Consider the following 17,798-nt stretch of genomic DNA (forward strand, 5'->3'; position numbering starts at 1 on the left):
CTGAAGACAGCATGCTCACTGAATTCTATGCGTACACTGCATGTAAACATTATCATTCTGTTCAAGTCATCTTGAGCTTCGTTTCTGTCGAGCGGCTTTGATATAATTTTCGCTGTGATGCCTAAAATCACCTTGTGCGAGTCATTTGAGCTCTACAATCTCCTCAACCAGTACAGCTGTGTTTCAAGGCTGGCAGAGATCAACTACCTGTGTTTGATTGGTAAGAGACTGGATGTAGTTCCACTAGTTCTTACAGGTTCTTTGTGCTCATGACTTTGTCATAATTTGATTCTGGTTAGATATTGTTGGTTTGTTGCTCAGATTAACTTCAGTTCACCTGTATGTCTCTTTTCCAGATGCTCGTGAAACCCAAGATTACTACATAAGTCACGTCATAACAGCTAAAAACGTGAAAACGGTATGAGCATCATTTAATCTATGATTCAGCCACAGACTGATGAATACACAGAGATACAAGACTGAGCATAAATGATGCAGGGAATACATGATTAGCACCAGCAATACTGCTATCACACCATTTAATCCTTCATTTCAGGAAGGACTAGAAGGATGTTGCTGAGATTGCTTTTTATGTGATCAGGTTCTGGACTTGAATATTTGTAAAGTTTGTGTATTGAACCAAAAATCAATTCAATAGAATTAAAAAAAATGTGATTTCCAAAAGAGAACAATCATACATAGAAGTGGCTGAAAACAAACTAATTATAAGTCCAAAAACACTTAATTTGTCTGTCTTCAAATGATTTCCACTGAACAGCTTTTCTGTCTACCATGGAAAAACCACAAATTGACTTTTTATTGACATTGATTTTTTTTTTCATTTCTGGGAGAGTATAAACTTTACGGTGTTTTAATAAATTGTGTAACAAAAATAGAATTACTTTGTGGACAGTAAGAAATTAATATTATTTAATATACCCCTGCTGAGTTGTTCAGTAAACATTTAATTTAAGTTTAAATAATACATAACGGGTAAATAACGGCATAGCAGAAAGACACATTGTGGGGCTCTGCACCACAATACAGATTGTTTCAGTTATATTCACCCAAACCAGTGACAACTTTAGTGAGAAGCAGCAGATAATTGAGGCTCTGAGACAGAAAGGATGGATCGGAAACTCACTAACCACATTTACGTGACACTAAAAATATTTAATTGTGTAAGTCAGACCAAAACTGGACTTTTAAAATGCATGTACATGTTAGTCTGACCAAAGTCGTACGACGTTGAGCTTCTCAAAACCAAACTAACACGCCCAGAAATCACTGGAAGGGTTTAAATCATTCCTGCATATATGCACGCAACTACACTAAAATGGGCCTTGGCACACCAAACATGCTCCAAAACTCCATCTTTTTGCAACTTATAGTAGAAATGATTAAGTTTAAGTGTACATTGATGTAGCTGAATTCTAAACAAAGCTATTTTCATTCACATATTGTTTTGTGTCTTTTGTCAGCCAAACAAATCAGAAAATATGACTGAAAATCAGCTCATTAAGACTACGTGCCAACTTGTGGTTGCTTTTCCAGACTGCACTCTGCTCTAATAAAATCCTGATTTTATAACTGCAGCATCATCTGACAAAGTCACTATTCAAATAACTTAAAGATGCGATAGATTCTGCTATCCTTACATCTCCCACAGAGAATGTTAGGAGCCGCAGAATGTCACAGTCCACAGCATAGCTGCGTTGGACATGTAAACTGGGTCAAGGATGGTGGTCCAATTAAATGGCCAGGCCAAGCTGTAACTGGGTTTCAGCTCAACTGAGCTGTTTCTGTTTTTGAAAACATAGAAAAATAGCATTTGGTCTCCCTGAGAAAAAGTTATTTAAACAAATTTCCTGCATACACTGTTGACAACAGTGCCTACATTACTCTAAGTTGGTTAGACTGAGGCTATCTTTAAAATCTAGAATGCATCAAGGACAGTAATATGGTCTCCATGAAGGGTGGCTGTGAAAAAGCCATTCTTATGGAAGGGAAAGAGGGAGAGAAGGCTGAGGTATGCCAAATGACACAAGAACTGCACTAAAAATCAGTGGTAACAGGTCTTATGGAGGGATGAATCCTCCCCAGAGCCCAGACCTCAACATTATTGAAGCAGTTTGGGGTCATCCTGACAACGCTCAGGAGTACTCTTGTGCACATTTGAGCGCTGACATGTTTTAACACAATAAGCGTTTGTGTTGTCTTCTGTTGGGCAGTTCATTAAAATACCATAATAAAATTACATTTTTAATATATATATATATTTTAATTTGAATTATTTTATCTTTTGGTAATTTACAAAGCATTTTGATATTTTGAAATAAGCATCCCAGACCTGCTCACAAAATGTTATATTTACTAATGCAGATTAAGTCTTACTGAAGGAACAAATGTTTTATAACCAATCAGATTTATTTGCAGAGAGTGATGAGTACCTGTTTGAACGCTTTAAACAACCTCGAGCAGTTCTCGTGGACCTTTGTAGTCGTTTGGAGTTCCACCTTATGTGCAAGTTCTCTTGACCTTGGGGTTTTTGGCCACTGGAAGGTTTTAGCTGGAGCTACGAGACAGAGTGGGCATATCACAGCTGTCCATCAGCCGTGCTCTACCACAAGTCCTGTATGCAATAAATCAATTGGCCACAAAATACACAAAGTTTTCCACATACGGCTGAAGAACAAGTCAAAGTCAAGAGGAAATTTTATTGCTGGTCTTCCTAACACCATCGGTGCAATGGACTGGGCATACGTACATGTTAAAGCCCCCTCGTCAGATACATTCCCATACCTTAACCGCATTCAGTATCACTCCATAAATATCCAACTCATTTGCGACTCCCAGAACCACCAGATGAATGTGGTCTCCCGCTTCCCAGGAGCACACGACTCCTTCATCTTACAGAACAGCTCTGTGGGCATGCGTCTTGATCAAGGAGCAGCTGGTGACGCATGGCACAGTGGTACATATATTTTAATGATTCTAATTTTCTACGACAGAGGCTTTTTTATTATGATTTGTTTTATTGGGAGAGCAAGGATATGCCCTGGCCCCCTGGTTAATAACACCACTGACAGCCCTCAGACCCAGCTGGAGGTTTTACACACTTACTTGCTCCACAGTTGAGCGCATCATAGGCGTCTTAAAAGAATGCTGGATGTGTTTTCACACGGCCGTCATGTCTCGTCCTCTTTTATGGGCATTTATTGGTTTACCAATGCAAATTAGGCACAGCTGGGACATCCTTTCAAGTTATAAAGATTGATGTTGATTAATTAAAGGGCAAAGACGAGCACAGTTTTGCGGTCTGAGAACACATTCATAAATCTGACGCAGGGTTTTCGTAATAAATTTCTTAAGAACAACTTTAAGGACAGATTTAAGAAGATATTGGTGAATTAGGTCCATTGACTTCAAAGCTCATTAGAATCTTACAAACTCAGTTTTTATACCTTATATACTGTATTTCCATTTATGTTTGCTTGTCTCAATAAATCACAGCAGCTTTAAAAAACATACTTTTGCACTTCTTACTGCGCTTTAATTAGTCTTTTAGTTCACAACATAGAAAGGCTTGATTTTAATGCTCTTACTTCCACTCAAAATATATCAACAAAACTTAAGCGTATGACTGCATCGAAACTTTGTGGGTGACTCTTTCCAGGATTTAGATGGAACATTCCTGCTGCCAGAAGCCGTGGAGGTGAACACTATGCAACATGTGGTGGTATATGACAGCACCACAAGCTGTTTGGAGGAACCAGGTAGTCAGTTTAGGTCTTATAACTGTAAATAAATTTGTTTTTACAGCTAGGTTATCTGAGGTCAGCTAATACGTTAGAAAACACTTCTCATCAGTTGCTGTCTCACTGTATTTGCAGGCAGAGCAGCTGACTGTGCCCAGGTCCTGGCTAAGGCAAGCCTCTGTCCAGTCCACGTAGTAAAGGGGGGCTTTCAGAGGTTTTCGGCTCTGTACCCTTTTTTAAGGACAGAGAAGATTCTTTATACCATCACGGTAAAACAAAACAAACACACAAGCCTCATTCCGTACGCTTGTCAGTACCTTTCAGAAGATTGATCAAACTGTCTACATGGTCTAAATTCTTGAAAATATGTTATATTTAAAACTAGCCAACTAATCAAGTGATGTGATAGCAAGGTACTGTGGCTGTACTGGAATGCGGAGTGAACACATTTTGACTCCTGAATGGACCAAGCAATAGTTTATTTATTTATTTGTTTATTTGTTTAATTTTGTATCAATTAAATAACCTTTTTTTTTTTATCTTGAACTTTTGGGAGACTCAGGACAGTTCCTTCCTAGTGTTTGGCTCCTAATCCCCCACCACCAGAAGTGAGTTTATTCCAACTGCTCTGAAAAATTACTATTTGATATATTTCTGGACTGTTTCAGGAGCTTGAAAACCTGAAGATTTATCCAGTGGAAATTATAGCAGGATTACTGTATATGGGTGACCAGAAGCAAAGCACGGACACAAGTATCCTCAAGGACTTAAAAATCAGTGCCATCATCACCATCTCACATCTTACACAGACTGACTCCCTGGAGTAAGGCAGGACCAGATATTGGAAATAGAGGAGAAAATTCTGACTGTTGTGCTGCACCATTGTTAAAGTTATTCAGATTTTTTTTAACAAAAAAATGTAATTTAATTTTTTTAAATATTCTTTAATATCTAGATCAATGAAGGGGAACCAGGCCATTCTTAACATCCCTGTGGCAGAGTCTGATTTGTGTTCAAGTCTTCAAAAGATTTGCAGTTTTGTTGGTGAGTATTTGCCATATTTGGATAATAAATGTATGATTTTTGGTCACCTTAAGTTTTAGAGTTGGTTAAATAGTGATGGTGTTTTATAGCGCACCATGAATAGTAATGATGATGAATACAGGCATAAAGCTAATATGACAAAGCTAATTTGGCATAATGAAATACACTGATTCATCCATCCATCCATTTTCTATACCGTCAATCCGTTAATCGGGTAGCGGGTGGGCTGGAGCCTATCCCAGCAGTCATCGGGCGAAAGGCGGGGTACACCCTGGACAGGTCGCCAGTCCATCACAGGGCCACACATAGAGACAAACGAGACAAACAACCATGCACGCTCACACTCACTCCTATGGACAATTTAGAGTCACCAATTAACCTGACATGCATGTTTTTGGACGGTGGGAGGAAGCCGGAGAACCCGGAGAGAACCCACGCATACACGGGGAGAACAATGTCATCTCAAGGTACTTCAATGATATAGTCCAATTCAAGCCAGTTAAAGTCCAATTCATTGTAATCAACCCAATTAAGTAAATTCAGAATTAGTCCAAATTATACATACAGAGCTAATTCAAAAAACAATTTTGTAACTAAGGAAACCAACAGATTGCACCGAAACTTCTCTTCGGTCCAATCTCTATGATGGACTGACCATTAGTGTTGCATAGAACAATGATTTTTCTTTCTGAACCGTAGACTAATTATTCATTGAAAGGAATAATTGGGCTTTTTGTGTGATTTAGGATGTATGGGCTTGGGTTTCTTGGCTGAACACACACACACCTGCTGACACAGAGGCGTATTTCTTTTTAGGCACATTAATGTAAAAGCAAACAGTAAAGTAAAACCTGCTGGGTTTAATCCTTAAACAGTGAGTGCTGGAAAATGAGGTGTAAGAAATAGTTTAAAGCTAGTAATTGCACCAAAATAAATGTTACCACACATATTTGTTAAACATTATATTATTTGAGTGTTATGGCTGGAAACTCACAGGATACGCTGCCCTGTTAAGGTTAAAAACAAGTTTGTGAACATAAAGATTGTGAACATTGTCATGATTTATTTAATAAAGATAGTCAATGCATTCTTGTTTTGATATTACATATAGACGTTTTAAAATCCATTAAATTCACCATTTTTTACCATAGTATAGGTCTATCACAAGTTTTCCTTCCACCAATACATTTCTATCAAGTACAGCAACCGTATAAAAAGTAATGGAACACAACACAAGCAAAGCACATAACACATGACCAACTACAGTGACTCTCAGTTGCTCCATGTCTTCATTTTTGTAGAATATTTGGAAGCAGTTCTCTAGGCTTTTCCCAGTAACAATACACAGAAGAACACCACGTTTCTGACAGGAGATGGTTGTCTGTCCATCCGAGCAGAGCCAGCATCTTCCTTTATCTTCAAAAACTGAGAAGTGATCGATTCGGTCTTAGCGGACATCATCCATGGGTCTTGGGGGTGTTGGCCTTTAGATGCATCTGATAGTCCTCTCTTATCTTGGATGGCCTTCCCCTCTTCTTTACATCATGGATAATTGCATCTGTGACATCAAACCTGAAGCTCTTGAGCTTTTCGGGCTTTTGCACATTTTTGGCATATCTGCGATAGCGCCATCAATTGTTGATGACAATGTCAGCCATTTGCTAAAAGAGGCACATCTATCACCAATGGGACTTTTAAGAAGTGCGGTATTACAGTACTATCACGTCAGCAAGATCAACTCCTCCCATGTGGATATTGTATTGCAACACAGTGTTTGGGAAAATAACAGGAACTTTTATTTTTTACGCTTTAGAGAAACGCCTGACTTCCTGGGGAGGGCTTACAGAAGTGCAGGAGCTAGCTAAAGTGATTGGGTTGTTGTCAGCCCATTTTACAACAGCCACTTTTGAACTTTTGATGTATCTCCTCTTGCTAATCTTCCTCCTCACTCTCCCCTCCTCCTCCATCACTGTCTCTAGCTAATCCTGGCTTAAATTGTTTTCCTTATCCTCATCATGTCTGGAGTGTGAGTCAGAAGAGCGTGCAGAGATGTCATCTATAACTCTCATCCTCTCTCTCATCCCTGAAATCACCATTTTTTTTAGTGTAAACTGAGCTGATGCCCTGCTGAAAAAATAGAGATAAAAGAATAATAATAAATGTATCTGAGCATGACAATGCCTGTTTTTGCTGTGAATATTTCCCTCTATTCTAATTAAAAATGTATAATACAACATATTGATCAATTTCCTTCACCTAATCTGGCAACATATCCTGCTGAATACATCATTTTCAAAAGTTGCTAAATAACACCACATGCATCGTTGGAATTTTTTTCCGTATCAGTATATTTTGACAGTATCCATATGAAGTTTTATATAATGTATAATGATATTGTTTAACTGAGAATAACTATGAATAAAATGCAATTACTTACTCGCTTGTCATCGATTCCTGTACCATTGGCGGCCATGTTGTTTTCTGGACAGGTTGATGAAGCGGTGACAGATACCGCCAACCATCTATCATATGATCTTGATACTTACACCAGACATGACTTTTGAGAAATGAAAACTTAATTGCACAAAAACCTTTCACCACACTCCCTACAGGAGCATGAAGAGTGTGTTTCTTCTGGTGCATGCTGCCTGTTTAAGGGTTCAATGAGTCGGCTGGTTGGTTGGGAACCATGGGAAAAACATTTTTCAAAGTACAAAAACTATGTGATATTGATTGCATATTTTTCACTAAATATAGAAATATTTGACTTTACTGCATAAACTAAAATGGTGTTGAGGTCTTTGTGTCTTTCTCTTGTTTCAAGGTTCACACATCAACGTGGGATCACGTGTCCTGATCATTTCCAGGCAGGGAAGAAGCCGCTGCAGCGCTGGGACCATTGCCTTCCTCATGCACCACTTCAAATACACACTGGAGGCAAGCGGGATTTATCCAGTTTGATATGTAGACAAATCGCTGTCCTTTCTGCTAAGAGTGTCAGGTGTTATTGCTTCAGTCTGATGAGAGAATTTTCCTGTGGATTTTTCAAAATAGTCATAAAAGAACATCATTTACAAATGTGTGTGATTTGGTACTTACAAATGCACATTTTAAAACACACAAAAACCATTATCCCAAGATAGTCTTCAGCAGGTAATTAAATAGCTTTTAGCCCCGCAGTGGCACTCTTATCTTCCTTCATGCTACTGCAAACTGGTTAGAAATGAAAACTTTTAGTCTACGGCTGCATTTATATTGTCTGTATTTACATTTTCATATTCAAGAAATGCAAAAATATGTACATGTTTTTGATCTAGTACATTTATCCATTGCTATACATTAGCATTTGTTTAACATTTGATTTTTACAGTCAATGATCAGCACAGAAACTCTAATGTAAAAGTTTTGGTTTTACCCCTGGTTCCATCAGCTCAACAATTATAATGTCATGAGAGTACCTCATGACTTTATAATAAGAAAAGCTTTTATCTAAGCTTATATCTAAGAAAGCTTATAAGTGTTTATTCTAAGATATGAAATAACTCTCAACATGAGGCTGTTTCTGGAGTGTGAAAAGAAAGCAGCTACACTGAAATTCTGCCGGTTTTGTCTTTTTCCAGGAGGCCTGGATATACATGCTGCAATGTAAACCCACCATGAGGCCCAACACGGGGTTCCTGCAGCAGCTGTCTGACTGGGAGGTTCACACCCTGGGGAGGAAACGGACTGATATATCCACGTGTGACTTTTAACAAAAAAAGCAACAGTTAATGTTGCAAAATTCAGTTCACCTCATGAAATAAAGACTTTGCATCAGTTAAAGGGACACCTGTCTTTTCTTCCGTTGCAAGGTAACTTAGGTATGCAAGTTCAAAATTATTACATGCATTCTGTCAAAGAAAGCATTTAGAGTCATCTTAATTTGTAATTTTGTGAAACACAGCTCACTTTTATGAAAATATTTAAGACAACAATGTTAATTCTACTTATTTTGAGTGTGTAACTGCATGCTGATGCAACACAGATGGGTATTTATACCATTTTAAACATTACTTAAAAAAAAAAAAAAATGTTAACTCGGGTCCAAATTCAGGGATTGATACTGAACCAAAGATTTTTTTGTGGATAATTAATGGATTTGAAAAAAAATTCTTATTTTTAAAATGATAATTTGCTGAGCTTTTAGGATTAAAAAAAACAAACAAACAAAAAAACCAATTAATAGTAATCCCTGGAGGAGAGCAACAAAAAGCACCCATCTCAGCTAAAGTAGGATGTAAAGCAGTTTAACATATAAATTAAACTGAAGGGACTACTTGAATTACATTTCAACAAAAGAAGTAAAAGTTTCCAGTATCATCTGGTTGGAAAAAAAAATTTAAAAAAAGAAGATGACAAAGCCAACACACAGGATCTCATCTGATTATTTTTCATTAATCCATTAAGTCATTTATAACGGTGGACTGTAAATGTCACTGGTCATGGAGCGGTCCATACTACCCCAGAGGTACTGACAATATTGGCACTGACAGGTTCCCTTTCTGCAGAGTTACATAACATCTGGTCTAAAAATACAGGCGACATGTCATTGAGTAATTTATTGGCCTGATAAATATCTTGGGGGACAGTTCGCACTCTCCTTGAATAGAGATTGTGAAGCAAAACATAAGTACTTCTCTAAGGTGTACTTGCAGGTGCATAGATGTCCGAGGTGACAGCCATGGTTTAGGGTTAAATGCTAAAACTCGTGTTTGTAAGAAAGAGCGTAATTCCTGTGAGGCTAAATATAAGGAAGTAAACTTTCACACACAGAGAAACGCTTTTCATAGATGCTGTTTCTGATTGGCTGAGAGGATATACCAATCACCAGTGTGATATATGATTGGACGAACTGGTTGCCACTAAGCACGCCTATCAAATAGTAATGCTAACGATAGTTAGCACAGTTTAACCGGATACGTTCTGAAAATGAAAGCAGTAAATTAGAGCAGCTCTCAAGCTAATTTTGAGGCAAAGCAAACGAAGCTTGAACTATTTATCTTCGTTTGGGTTACATACTGACTGACATTTAGTCATGAAACAAGAAAAATATGATACAACACAGCAGCCTGGACCCGTCATATTATGACGCTGAAATATTAGTTACTTTTATTATGAAGGTACCAACCGGAAGTCGTAGTGTGTGTTGTTTTTCTTTTGATGATGACAACAGTACAACTGTTGCACAGCAAATCTTGATTATTTCACAACTCCAGGAGGTTACCAGATGTCGGGGTAAAATATGTTGTTCAGTCCGACGGGGTTGTCTGAATGCCTGCGAGAATGGCAGGATTTAGAGAAAGACTACCAACAAATTCAGGTAAGCTGGTGTCTCTACTTACAGCCGACCATAGTGTGCCTGGCCCGGGCAAGCTAACAGTCAGGGTGGGTGGGACGCATGCGACGGTGGTACCTACCCACCCTCATGAGCTTAAGATAGTTGTCTTGTGCCGGCTAAGAGAACAATATATAATCAGGAAAAGTCAGACGGAAACATATCGTGGACTGCTCACCTAAATATTTGCCGCTTTTTTCGCAATACAAATGTTGTGGGAAAGCACCCAAGATGTTAGTTGGTGGTGGTATTCGATAGCTTAATCCGTGAATCTGTAATACAATAATGAGCTTATTAATACTGCGAACAATGACGGAGGAAGTGTTGAGACTTTATATTCGCTCTAATGCATTGCGGAATGACTCCTTTTCATCATATCAGCTGAACCTCGAGGGGTCAGAGGCGGCGACTCATTTTAGGTAGCAAATAAGCTAATTAAGGGCTTGTATTTCCATTTCTACTCCTTCATCCATCATATTTGGAAGGAATTGCTGTTGGTTCAACTCAGCTTTCCTTATCCAAACGCTGTAGTAGCAAGTCACCTACAAGAGATAATTTTGCTTGCTAAGTATTGGACACAGCTCCTCTCATCAGTTGTTGTGACTTTTGTTTGCCAATCATTAAAAAAAACAACAGATAAATTAGATTATAGAAAGTCTCGGATCATTTCTACCCCCTTCAGAGGCCAGACTGTCCTTTGTAGCTGTGATAAATTGTTGAAACACTCTCAATCTTCAGGAAGTTGCAGTAGTTAAACTCCACTGATGCATTGAAGTTTTCTTTTTAGATTTTTGTGCTTTACTCAAGTTTTTATTTCTTTGTGTTCCTGCAACACAACATTTTCATAGTGTTAGTTCTTTAATATCAGTATCTGAATTTTTCTATCATCCTGTGTCCTTTAGTGCTAACATAATACTAATGCTCCCAGATTACAGCAATTAGACTTCCGATTTAATTAATTTATCAATTTTATTGTAGATTTTTTTATGGCATGTGACTGAGCTAAAACTGAGTCTGTGGTCTACTGTTGCAGCATGAATTTCACTGATGATCATATTGGTCAGATAAATAGATTTAAAGCCGCAGCTGGTGACAAAAAAAACAACCTTTCGGGCATGTTAACAAGGTTGAAAACATGACTTTAAGGGGATCTAAATAAGAAATCTGCCCTAACACAGTGATGTTTGGGCATGCTGACAACAACAACTGAGCATCACTGTAAAGAATTTAGTAGCATCTTTTTTTTGTGACCTCCATGCCGTGCTGTTATAATATTAGTAATATTAAAAAAATCTAAAGTTTGGCACCGCACAATTCCTCTTAATTTATTCCTCTTAAATATGTCTGTGCCTCCAGGACACTCATCGGCTATACAAACAGAAGCTGGAGGAAGTGTCAAAACTCCAAAACAGCTGCTCCACCGCTATCGCACGCCAGAGGAAGAAACTGAGAGAGCTGTCTGCGTCGCTGGAAGAGTAAGTACTGATCATGAATTCGTTCAGTTTTACCTCTTCTTATAAGAAGTGTTTAAGAGCAGAGGGGATCATTTGTTGTGTAGCTTTAAATGTAGAACAGTCTCCCTGTCTCATTGGATATTAGATCCGAGCTCCACAGTTCAGAGCCTCCTGTGCTCTGTTTTCTGCTTCATAATTTATTATTTCAAAAGGTGTCAGGGTGGCTGTGACTCGTGAAGCAGAGCTGTCTCTCATGAATTGAAAGGTTCAATCCCTGGCTTCAATCCTTTGTGCCCTTTAGCAAAACACGCATGGTGCATTGTTTTAATGATTTGGATATGCACAGTGTGCGGAATAAAAACGGCTGTATGAGTGTGTGTGATGGATGTGGCTCATGGTGTAAAGTATTTTGAGTGGTGAACAATACCAGAAAAGCACTAAGTTAGTGCAGTCTATTCCATTTGAATCTGGACTGGAAGCAGAAGGCAGCATCTGTTGCTCCAAAACCTATAATGTGTTGTTTAAAGATGGATTCAGTAGCTTTGGTCTTTAATAATTATCACCACAAGGGGGCAGAGTTTCACCTGGTGACATGTATTTTTTCATTCCAATTCAGGATACGTTTTTTTGTCATATCCTTATGTATTTGTATAAAAACAACAAAATGGCATTTCTTTATACGGAATTATGATGAAAATGTAGTTTGTTCCAGAGGGTTTGGACGTATTCATTACCCCGGACAGTGGCTTGCACAAATTTAGGGCCCTATTATATTTACATTTAAATGTTAGAAAATATTAAAAGCAGACTTAAGCAATATTTTTCAGTTTCTCATATTCTGTTTTTTTTTCATTTATTGGGAACTGCTATAAACAGATATGCAAAGAGAGTGCTGATGTTTTCAGCACCATATGAATTACAATTACTGCTCGCTGATTAGATCGGTGACCAAATGTGGTGTTACACCAGAGCACAGCAACCCACCAGTCCATATGCCCACCTTCAAGTGTTATAGAGATGCCATCGATCACCATCTGTGTGTAGAAGTAATTATAGCTTCTAAATACAGTGGAATGAGTTAAAAACAGTGGTATACACGTGCTCACAAGTCCTTAGTGTTTTTTCATCCTAGCAGGTGACAAAGAGAGGAGAAAAAAACTCTTATCAGCTCTGCAGTCTGTTGATTTATTACTGGCACATTTAATGCAAATGAAAAAATATCTGGAATGACAAGAAAACAGCCGGCTAACAGCTGACACTGAGACGAGCAGAAGCTATTTCTGACCGTACTGCTGGTGGTGCGCGGGCCAGTCATGACAACGCTGCTACTTCAGTTTACATTGAACTATTAGCTTGTTTTGTCTTTTTTACACGTCGCTCACATGTAGCTGCAACATAAAAGGCATCCACAACATTAAAGCTGTAAGTCTCCTGCACAGAAGAACAACAGCACTATTTAACTCAGCCTAACGCCGTCATATCGCTCAGTATTACGAATCATAAACTTTGCTCTGATGACAGATTCTTTCAACACAAGAGCTTAATGAATCCAGGAATTTTTCTTGGCCGTCAGCCCCTGTTGCTGTCCTTTTCGGGTGAGAAGCCAGTGAGGGAACATGCCATCCTTTTGAAACAACGTTGTTGTGCTGTGGTGTAATTGTCTTTTTTCTTTTTTCTTTTTTTTTTCCACAATCAGATGCAAAGGCAACCACACACCAAAGGCACACTTAAATTCAGAGGATCAGGATTTCATCGCTGAAGTCGAGGAATCCATCAAGGACAAGACAAGTGCTTTCTCTGAGATGGAAGCTTTTCTGCCAAAGAAAAACGGGTATAATTCTGTTACACGATGTGCAATGATACGTGAAAGCTTTCAACATGACGAGTGACCGATTCCTCTTCCTGTTCAGGTTATATCTCACTCTTGTTTTAGGAAACGTCAATGTGACACTCCTCAAAAAGCAGGCGAAGTAAGTCACCTCAGAGCTCCATTTGCCTCTAACAGTGTAGCTGCGTCACCCTCACATGAACAAACCTCTCTTTTTGTTTCACTAAACAGATTTGCCTACAAAGATGAATATGAGAAGTTTAAGCTGGTCCTCACGGTCATCCTCTTCATGTTCTCCTTTACATGTCGCTTTTTGTTCAGCTACAGGTGAGACTTCGCAGCACCTTGTTTAAGTTTGTTGGTAAAGTTGTAATGGAATGGCCCCGATCCTTCGATAAATGCATGTGTAATTTAATACAGAAGCAGATAGTGGACAATATTTGTGCTGATTGAGATTATGAAACGTGTTACTCAACCTATTTGCCCATGTGTCAGAGTCCTGGACGCCCTGTTCAACTTCCTGTTGGTGTGGTATTACTGCACCCTCACCATCCGGGAGAGCATTCTCATCAGCAACGGCTCAAGGTCTGTGGCAGTTTTACTGTTTCATGGTGGTCATGTAAGGGGTCTTTCTCACGGTTTTTACTAAAGTCTTCAGCTCATTTAAGTCTTCTTCTTGAGCCTCTCTGTAAATATGTGACTCTGTGTCGGTCCCTCCATTTAAAAAAAAAAAAAAAAAAAAAAAAAAAAGTTCTTACTTTGTGGCGGTGACACTACATTATGGAAAAAAAAATGATCCTAATGCTCTGTCGCTTGATTGCTCGTTGTCACACATCCTGTATTAGAATCCATAGCACCCCTTCCAGGGCGTTAAAACTTTTTCCAGCCTCTTTCAGTGTCAGTCCTCTGTTTTTTCAGGATCAAAGGTTGGTGGGTTTTCCACCACTATGTGTCGACATTCTTATCCGGAGTCATGCTCACTTGGTGAGTCGTTTTTTGGCTTTTTACACTGTCCACCAATGTGTAGAAACATTCTACAAGCGCACTGACCGCTTGGTGTTGAAGCCTTGTTCTTCAACATGTCAGATTCTAACCTGATGTGTTCTTCATCTGCAGGCCTGAGGGCGCCCTCTACCAAATGTTTAGGAACCAGTTCTTATCCTACAATCTCTACCAAAGTAAGAGATTATGTATATTTTTTATTTTAACCCTCTTAAAATGAAGATTTGAGGATATGATTGTGTGGAAAGACAAATTGCAACAGAACACAAGGTTTTTCCGTGTTGTACGTTGTTTTAGTGGAAATCCGATTTCATCACCCGCATATGTGCATTTTTTCTTAAGTCCTAAAGCATGAATAGTATTTAGTATTTTACAATGACAAAGATTAAAAGGAAAAACATTTGTGTAAAAAATATAACCATACTGTACCATACAGTACTCTGTCCTATGTTAACATGCATGAGTAACAAAGCAAAGTATCTGATCTGTATGGAATGAAATACCACTGATTAAAGCAGCTAGTATTTTGAGGTGAAGTAATTTTGCTCTATAATGTACTGCTAATATAAATGATGTATTTACAAGGCTTGAACCAAAGAAACAACCGCAATCACACAGCAACTTTAGAAGCATAACTAGGCTAATACCAGTGTCAGCACATAACCTCATAAAACCACTGCTGACACAGCCTGTGTCTGATACCTGCATTTATAACACAGGTTTAAGTGGTATTTAGCCTGTCATTTATATACTTTTTTGTTTGCTTTTCTGTTTGCAAAGTAGGCTTTGTCCAGTTCCTACAGTACTACTACCAGAGCGGCTGTTTGTACAGGCTCAGAGCGCTGGGGGAGAGACACAACATGGACCTTACAGTCGGTGAGAGCACTTCACACGTACAATCTGTGGTGCAGAATAAGAGAAGTCCCATTATAAACTGACCAGCCTGTGTCATGTGACTGCATCATATGTGGTATTTAGTGACTGTGATACAGAAACGTTAAAGATTCGTCTGAGGTCACACAAACACTGGTCCAATCACAGTGTGTCCATCACAGGGCTCTGAAAAGGTTGATTTGAACCACACTGTGGCTGTGGAGTGTGGGTCAGTTTGTTTGGCCATCACTTTGGTCTGGATGTGATGTAGAAATGAATCTTTTCAACCTGCTGGTTTGTGCTGGAGTTGAACTGAAGCCTACATCTGCAGCTGTTTGGACGATGTGCTTGTAGTAGGAGAACGTACTCTTTGACTGAGTGACAGAGTTGTGAATTATATCAACTTAAGCTGAGCCAGCAGTACCAAAAACCTTAACATGTACGCAATTTACAGTATGGCAGATATCACCTCCTCCTCGCCGCTTTTCGAACAATCCACTGTCAGCAAAAGTGTCCCCATCAAAAGATGTCAAGTCATGCTGAAACTGGACCAGAACAGTGTGGCTTTGAGTTGATTTCACTTGAGTGAGGGATTCTCCGGGCCAAGCATGTTGACTAGTTTGATTCAGGTTGATGTTTTGCTTAATAATGGAAGTAATTTGGAAATGAGCTCCTCTTCACTGACTTGAAGGCGTTGATGACATGTTAGAGCCAGCAGCTGTATTTCACGTCAGCGTATCTCTGCACTGGTTTCAGGCTGCAGTTGTTGCTTCTTTCATTGTTTTGGTGGAACACTCGTGGACTCCCTTCAGTTAATACAGATGGCTGTGCTGATTCTGGGATTTTCCATCCAGCCCACATTTGTGGTTTTGAGTGTCTCAACAACTATGAAACTGTCACAAATTGTCCTCATTGAGAAAACTTGTGATCAGTCTGATGACATTTGATCTTGTGTGGTTGTAACTTTAGTTTGACTGTGAAATGTTTCCATTTGAGTAAAAATGATCGTGACAGTCACGGTTGATGTCAGCTCAGTGACTCCTCTCTCCTCTCCTGGTGTGTAGAGGGTTTCCAGTCCTGGATGTGGAGAGGCCTGACCTTCCTCCTCCCTTTCTTGTTCTTTGGCCACGTGAGCACCGCTTATCTTCATAGTAACCTCTGGGACTTATTTATGTAGACTTTATTTGAAATGGAAATCTCTTTTTGACTTTTGCTTTGTTCCAGTTTTGGCAGCTCTACAACAGCACCACGCTCTTCAAGATGTTCCAGCTCCCAGAGTGTAAAGAGTGGCAGGTTTGTTCTCATGAGAAATTAATTGCTCTCATGTCAAAAACTTGTAAAAGAGTGCCCCTAAATCTTTGTTTTTTTAGTGCCTTGAGTTCCTACCCAACAAATATTCAGATAGGAGAATATTCAAGGTCGTTCCAAGTTCTTCTGCAGTCTAAGCCAAACATGCAGACATGAAGGACCTTAAGTTATCGGCTGTGAACTGCCTAGACAATCTCCTCTAAATCCATTTAACAGTCAAAATAAATCTTCAGCTGAACTTCTGATTGTCAGAAGAAGCATTTTCTGATGCATCATTATATTCCCAGCCTTATATTTAAAGTACATTTGTAAGTCAGAAATAACTGTACACCGATGATGCCTCATGTATAGTTCTATAAGCATGTGTTTTGTCTTCTTTTTACCTTGTGCTCTAGGTTGTGATGTGCGGTTGCTCTTACATGGTACTCTTCATGGGAAACTTCTTCACCACACTCAGAGTGGTCTACCAGAAATATATGAACAACCAGAAGAAGAAGGTGTAAGACTGCAATAACATACAGGATGAAATCACCAAAAGATGCCTCTTGTTCACAGATTGCAGGAAGTTAAGTTTTTTCTCTTTGTGGACCATTTCCCCACAATGTATCCTCCATCAATGCGCTTTGGATTTCAAGTCTCTTTCATTTCATGATTGCATAAATTGTGATCAGAACAGCTTGCTGTAGACGTTATCACGCTGTCTGACTGTTATTTACTTCTGTCAGCGGGTTTCAGTGGGATTGTCAGTCTCTTTCAGGAATGTGCAACCTTGCTAAGAACATGTTACTGATTTAAGGTCTGTTTTACTTGAATTAAAGTTACGTAAGAAGAGCTGTAGTTTGTTACTCAGGAGCTGCTGTGTCCGTTAGCCTTACAGAAAGTGCTTTGCTGAATAAAACTCTCTGAACGCTCCTGTGTTTTGAGCTTCATTCTGAGACAGCTGTCTCATTAATGGGGAATATATTTTAAACTAACACACTACAACAGGATTAAATAAGATCCATTTTGGAGACTGACCTGTATCATGTATAGATATAACCTTAGTTCTTACTGTTGAGGTGAATTTTCAAGCAAAAATCAGGTTTTGTTCGCTCGGTGCTGGTTATTCAGAGCGCCTGTCCTTAAATGCTTCCAATGTAAGTGATGGCAGATGAAGG

At 39.0% G+C, this 17,798-nt stretch overlaps 2 protein-coding genes across 3 annotated transcripts; both read left to right on the forward strand.

Moving 5' to 3' along the window:
• The first annotated feature begins 117 nt into the window (after nucleotides 1–117).
• On the forward strand, nucleotides 118–8,554 carry styxl1 (serine/threonine/tyrosine interacting-like 1). The gene is made up of 8 exons (XM_072375090.1): nucleotides 118–220; nucleotides 357–418; nucleotides 3,677–3,776; nucleotides 3,894–4,027; nucleotides 4,427–4,581; nucleotides 4,714–4,802; nucleotides 7,627–7,739; nucleotides 8,423–8,554. Exons 1-8 carry the CDS (start codon nucleotides 118–120, stop codon nucleotides 8,552–8,554), a joined length of 888 nt encoding a protein of 295 aa, XP_072231191.1.
• Nucleotides 8,555–9,995: 1,441 nt separating this feature from the next.
• Nucleotides 9,996–17,545, forward strand: tmem120aa (transmembrane protein 120Aa). Of its 2 annotated transcripts, none has more exons than XM_072375290.1 (12): nucleotides 9,996–10,161; nucleotides 11,533–11,651; nucleotides 13,327–13,461; nucleotides 13,541–13,600; nucleotides 13,690–13,785; nucleotides 13,954–14,043; nucleotides 14,377–14,442; nucleotides 14,575–14,636; nucleotides 15,241–15,336; nucleotides 16,398–16,462; nucleotides 16,558–16,626; nucleotides 17,037–17,545. In XM_072375290.1, exons 1-12 carry the CDS (start codon nucleotides 10,084–10,086, stop codon nucleotides 17,142–17,144), a joined length of 1,044 nt encoding a protein of 347 aa, XP_072231391.1. In that variant the 5' UTR covers nucleotides 9,996–10,083; the 3' UTR covers nucleotides 17,145–17,545. The 2 variants fall into 2 exon arrangements, with proteins under 2 accessions (XP_072231391.1, XP_072231392.1); XM_072375291.1 differs by having other exon boundaries at nucleotides 15,244–15,336.
• The last annotated feature ends 253 nt before the right edge of the window (nucleotides 17,546–17,798 follow it).

Source organism: Leuresthes tenuis, unplaced genomic scaffold (assembly GCF_036924035.1).
Source record: "Leuresthes tenuis unplaced genomic scaffold, fLeuTen1.0.hap1 SCAF_21, whole genome shotgun sequence".
In the NCBI taxonomy this organism is placed as follows: domain Eukaryota; kingdom Metazoa; phylum Chordata; class Actinopteri; order Atheriniformes; family Atherinopsidae; genus Leuresthes; species Leuresthes tenuis.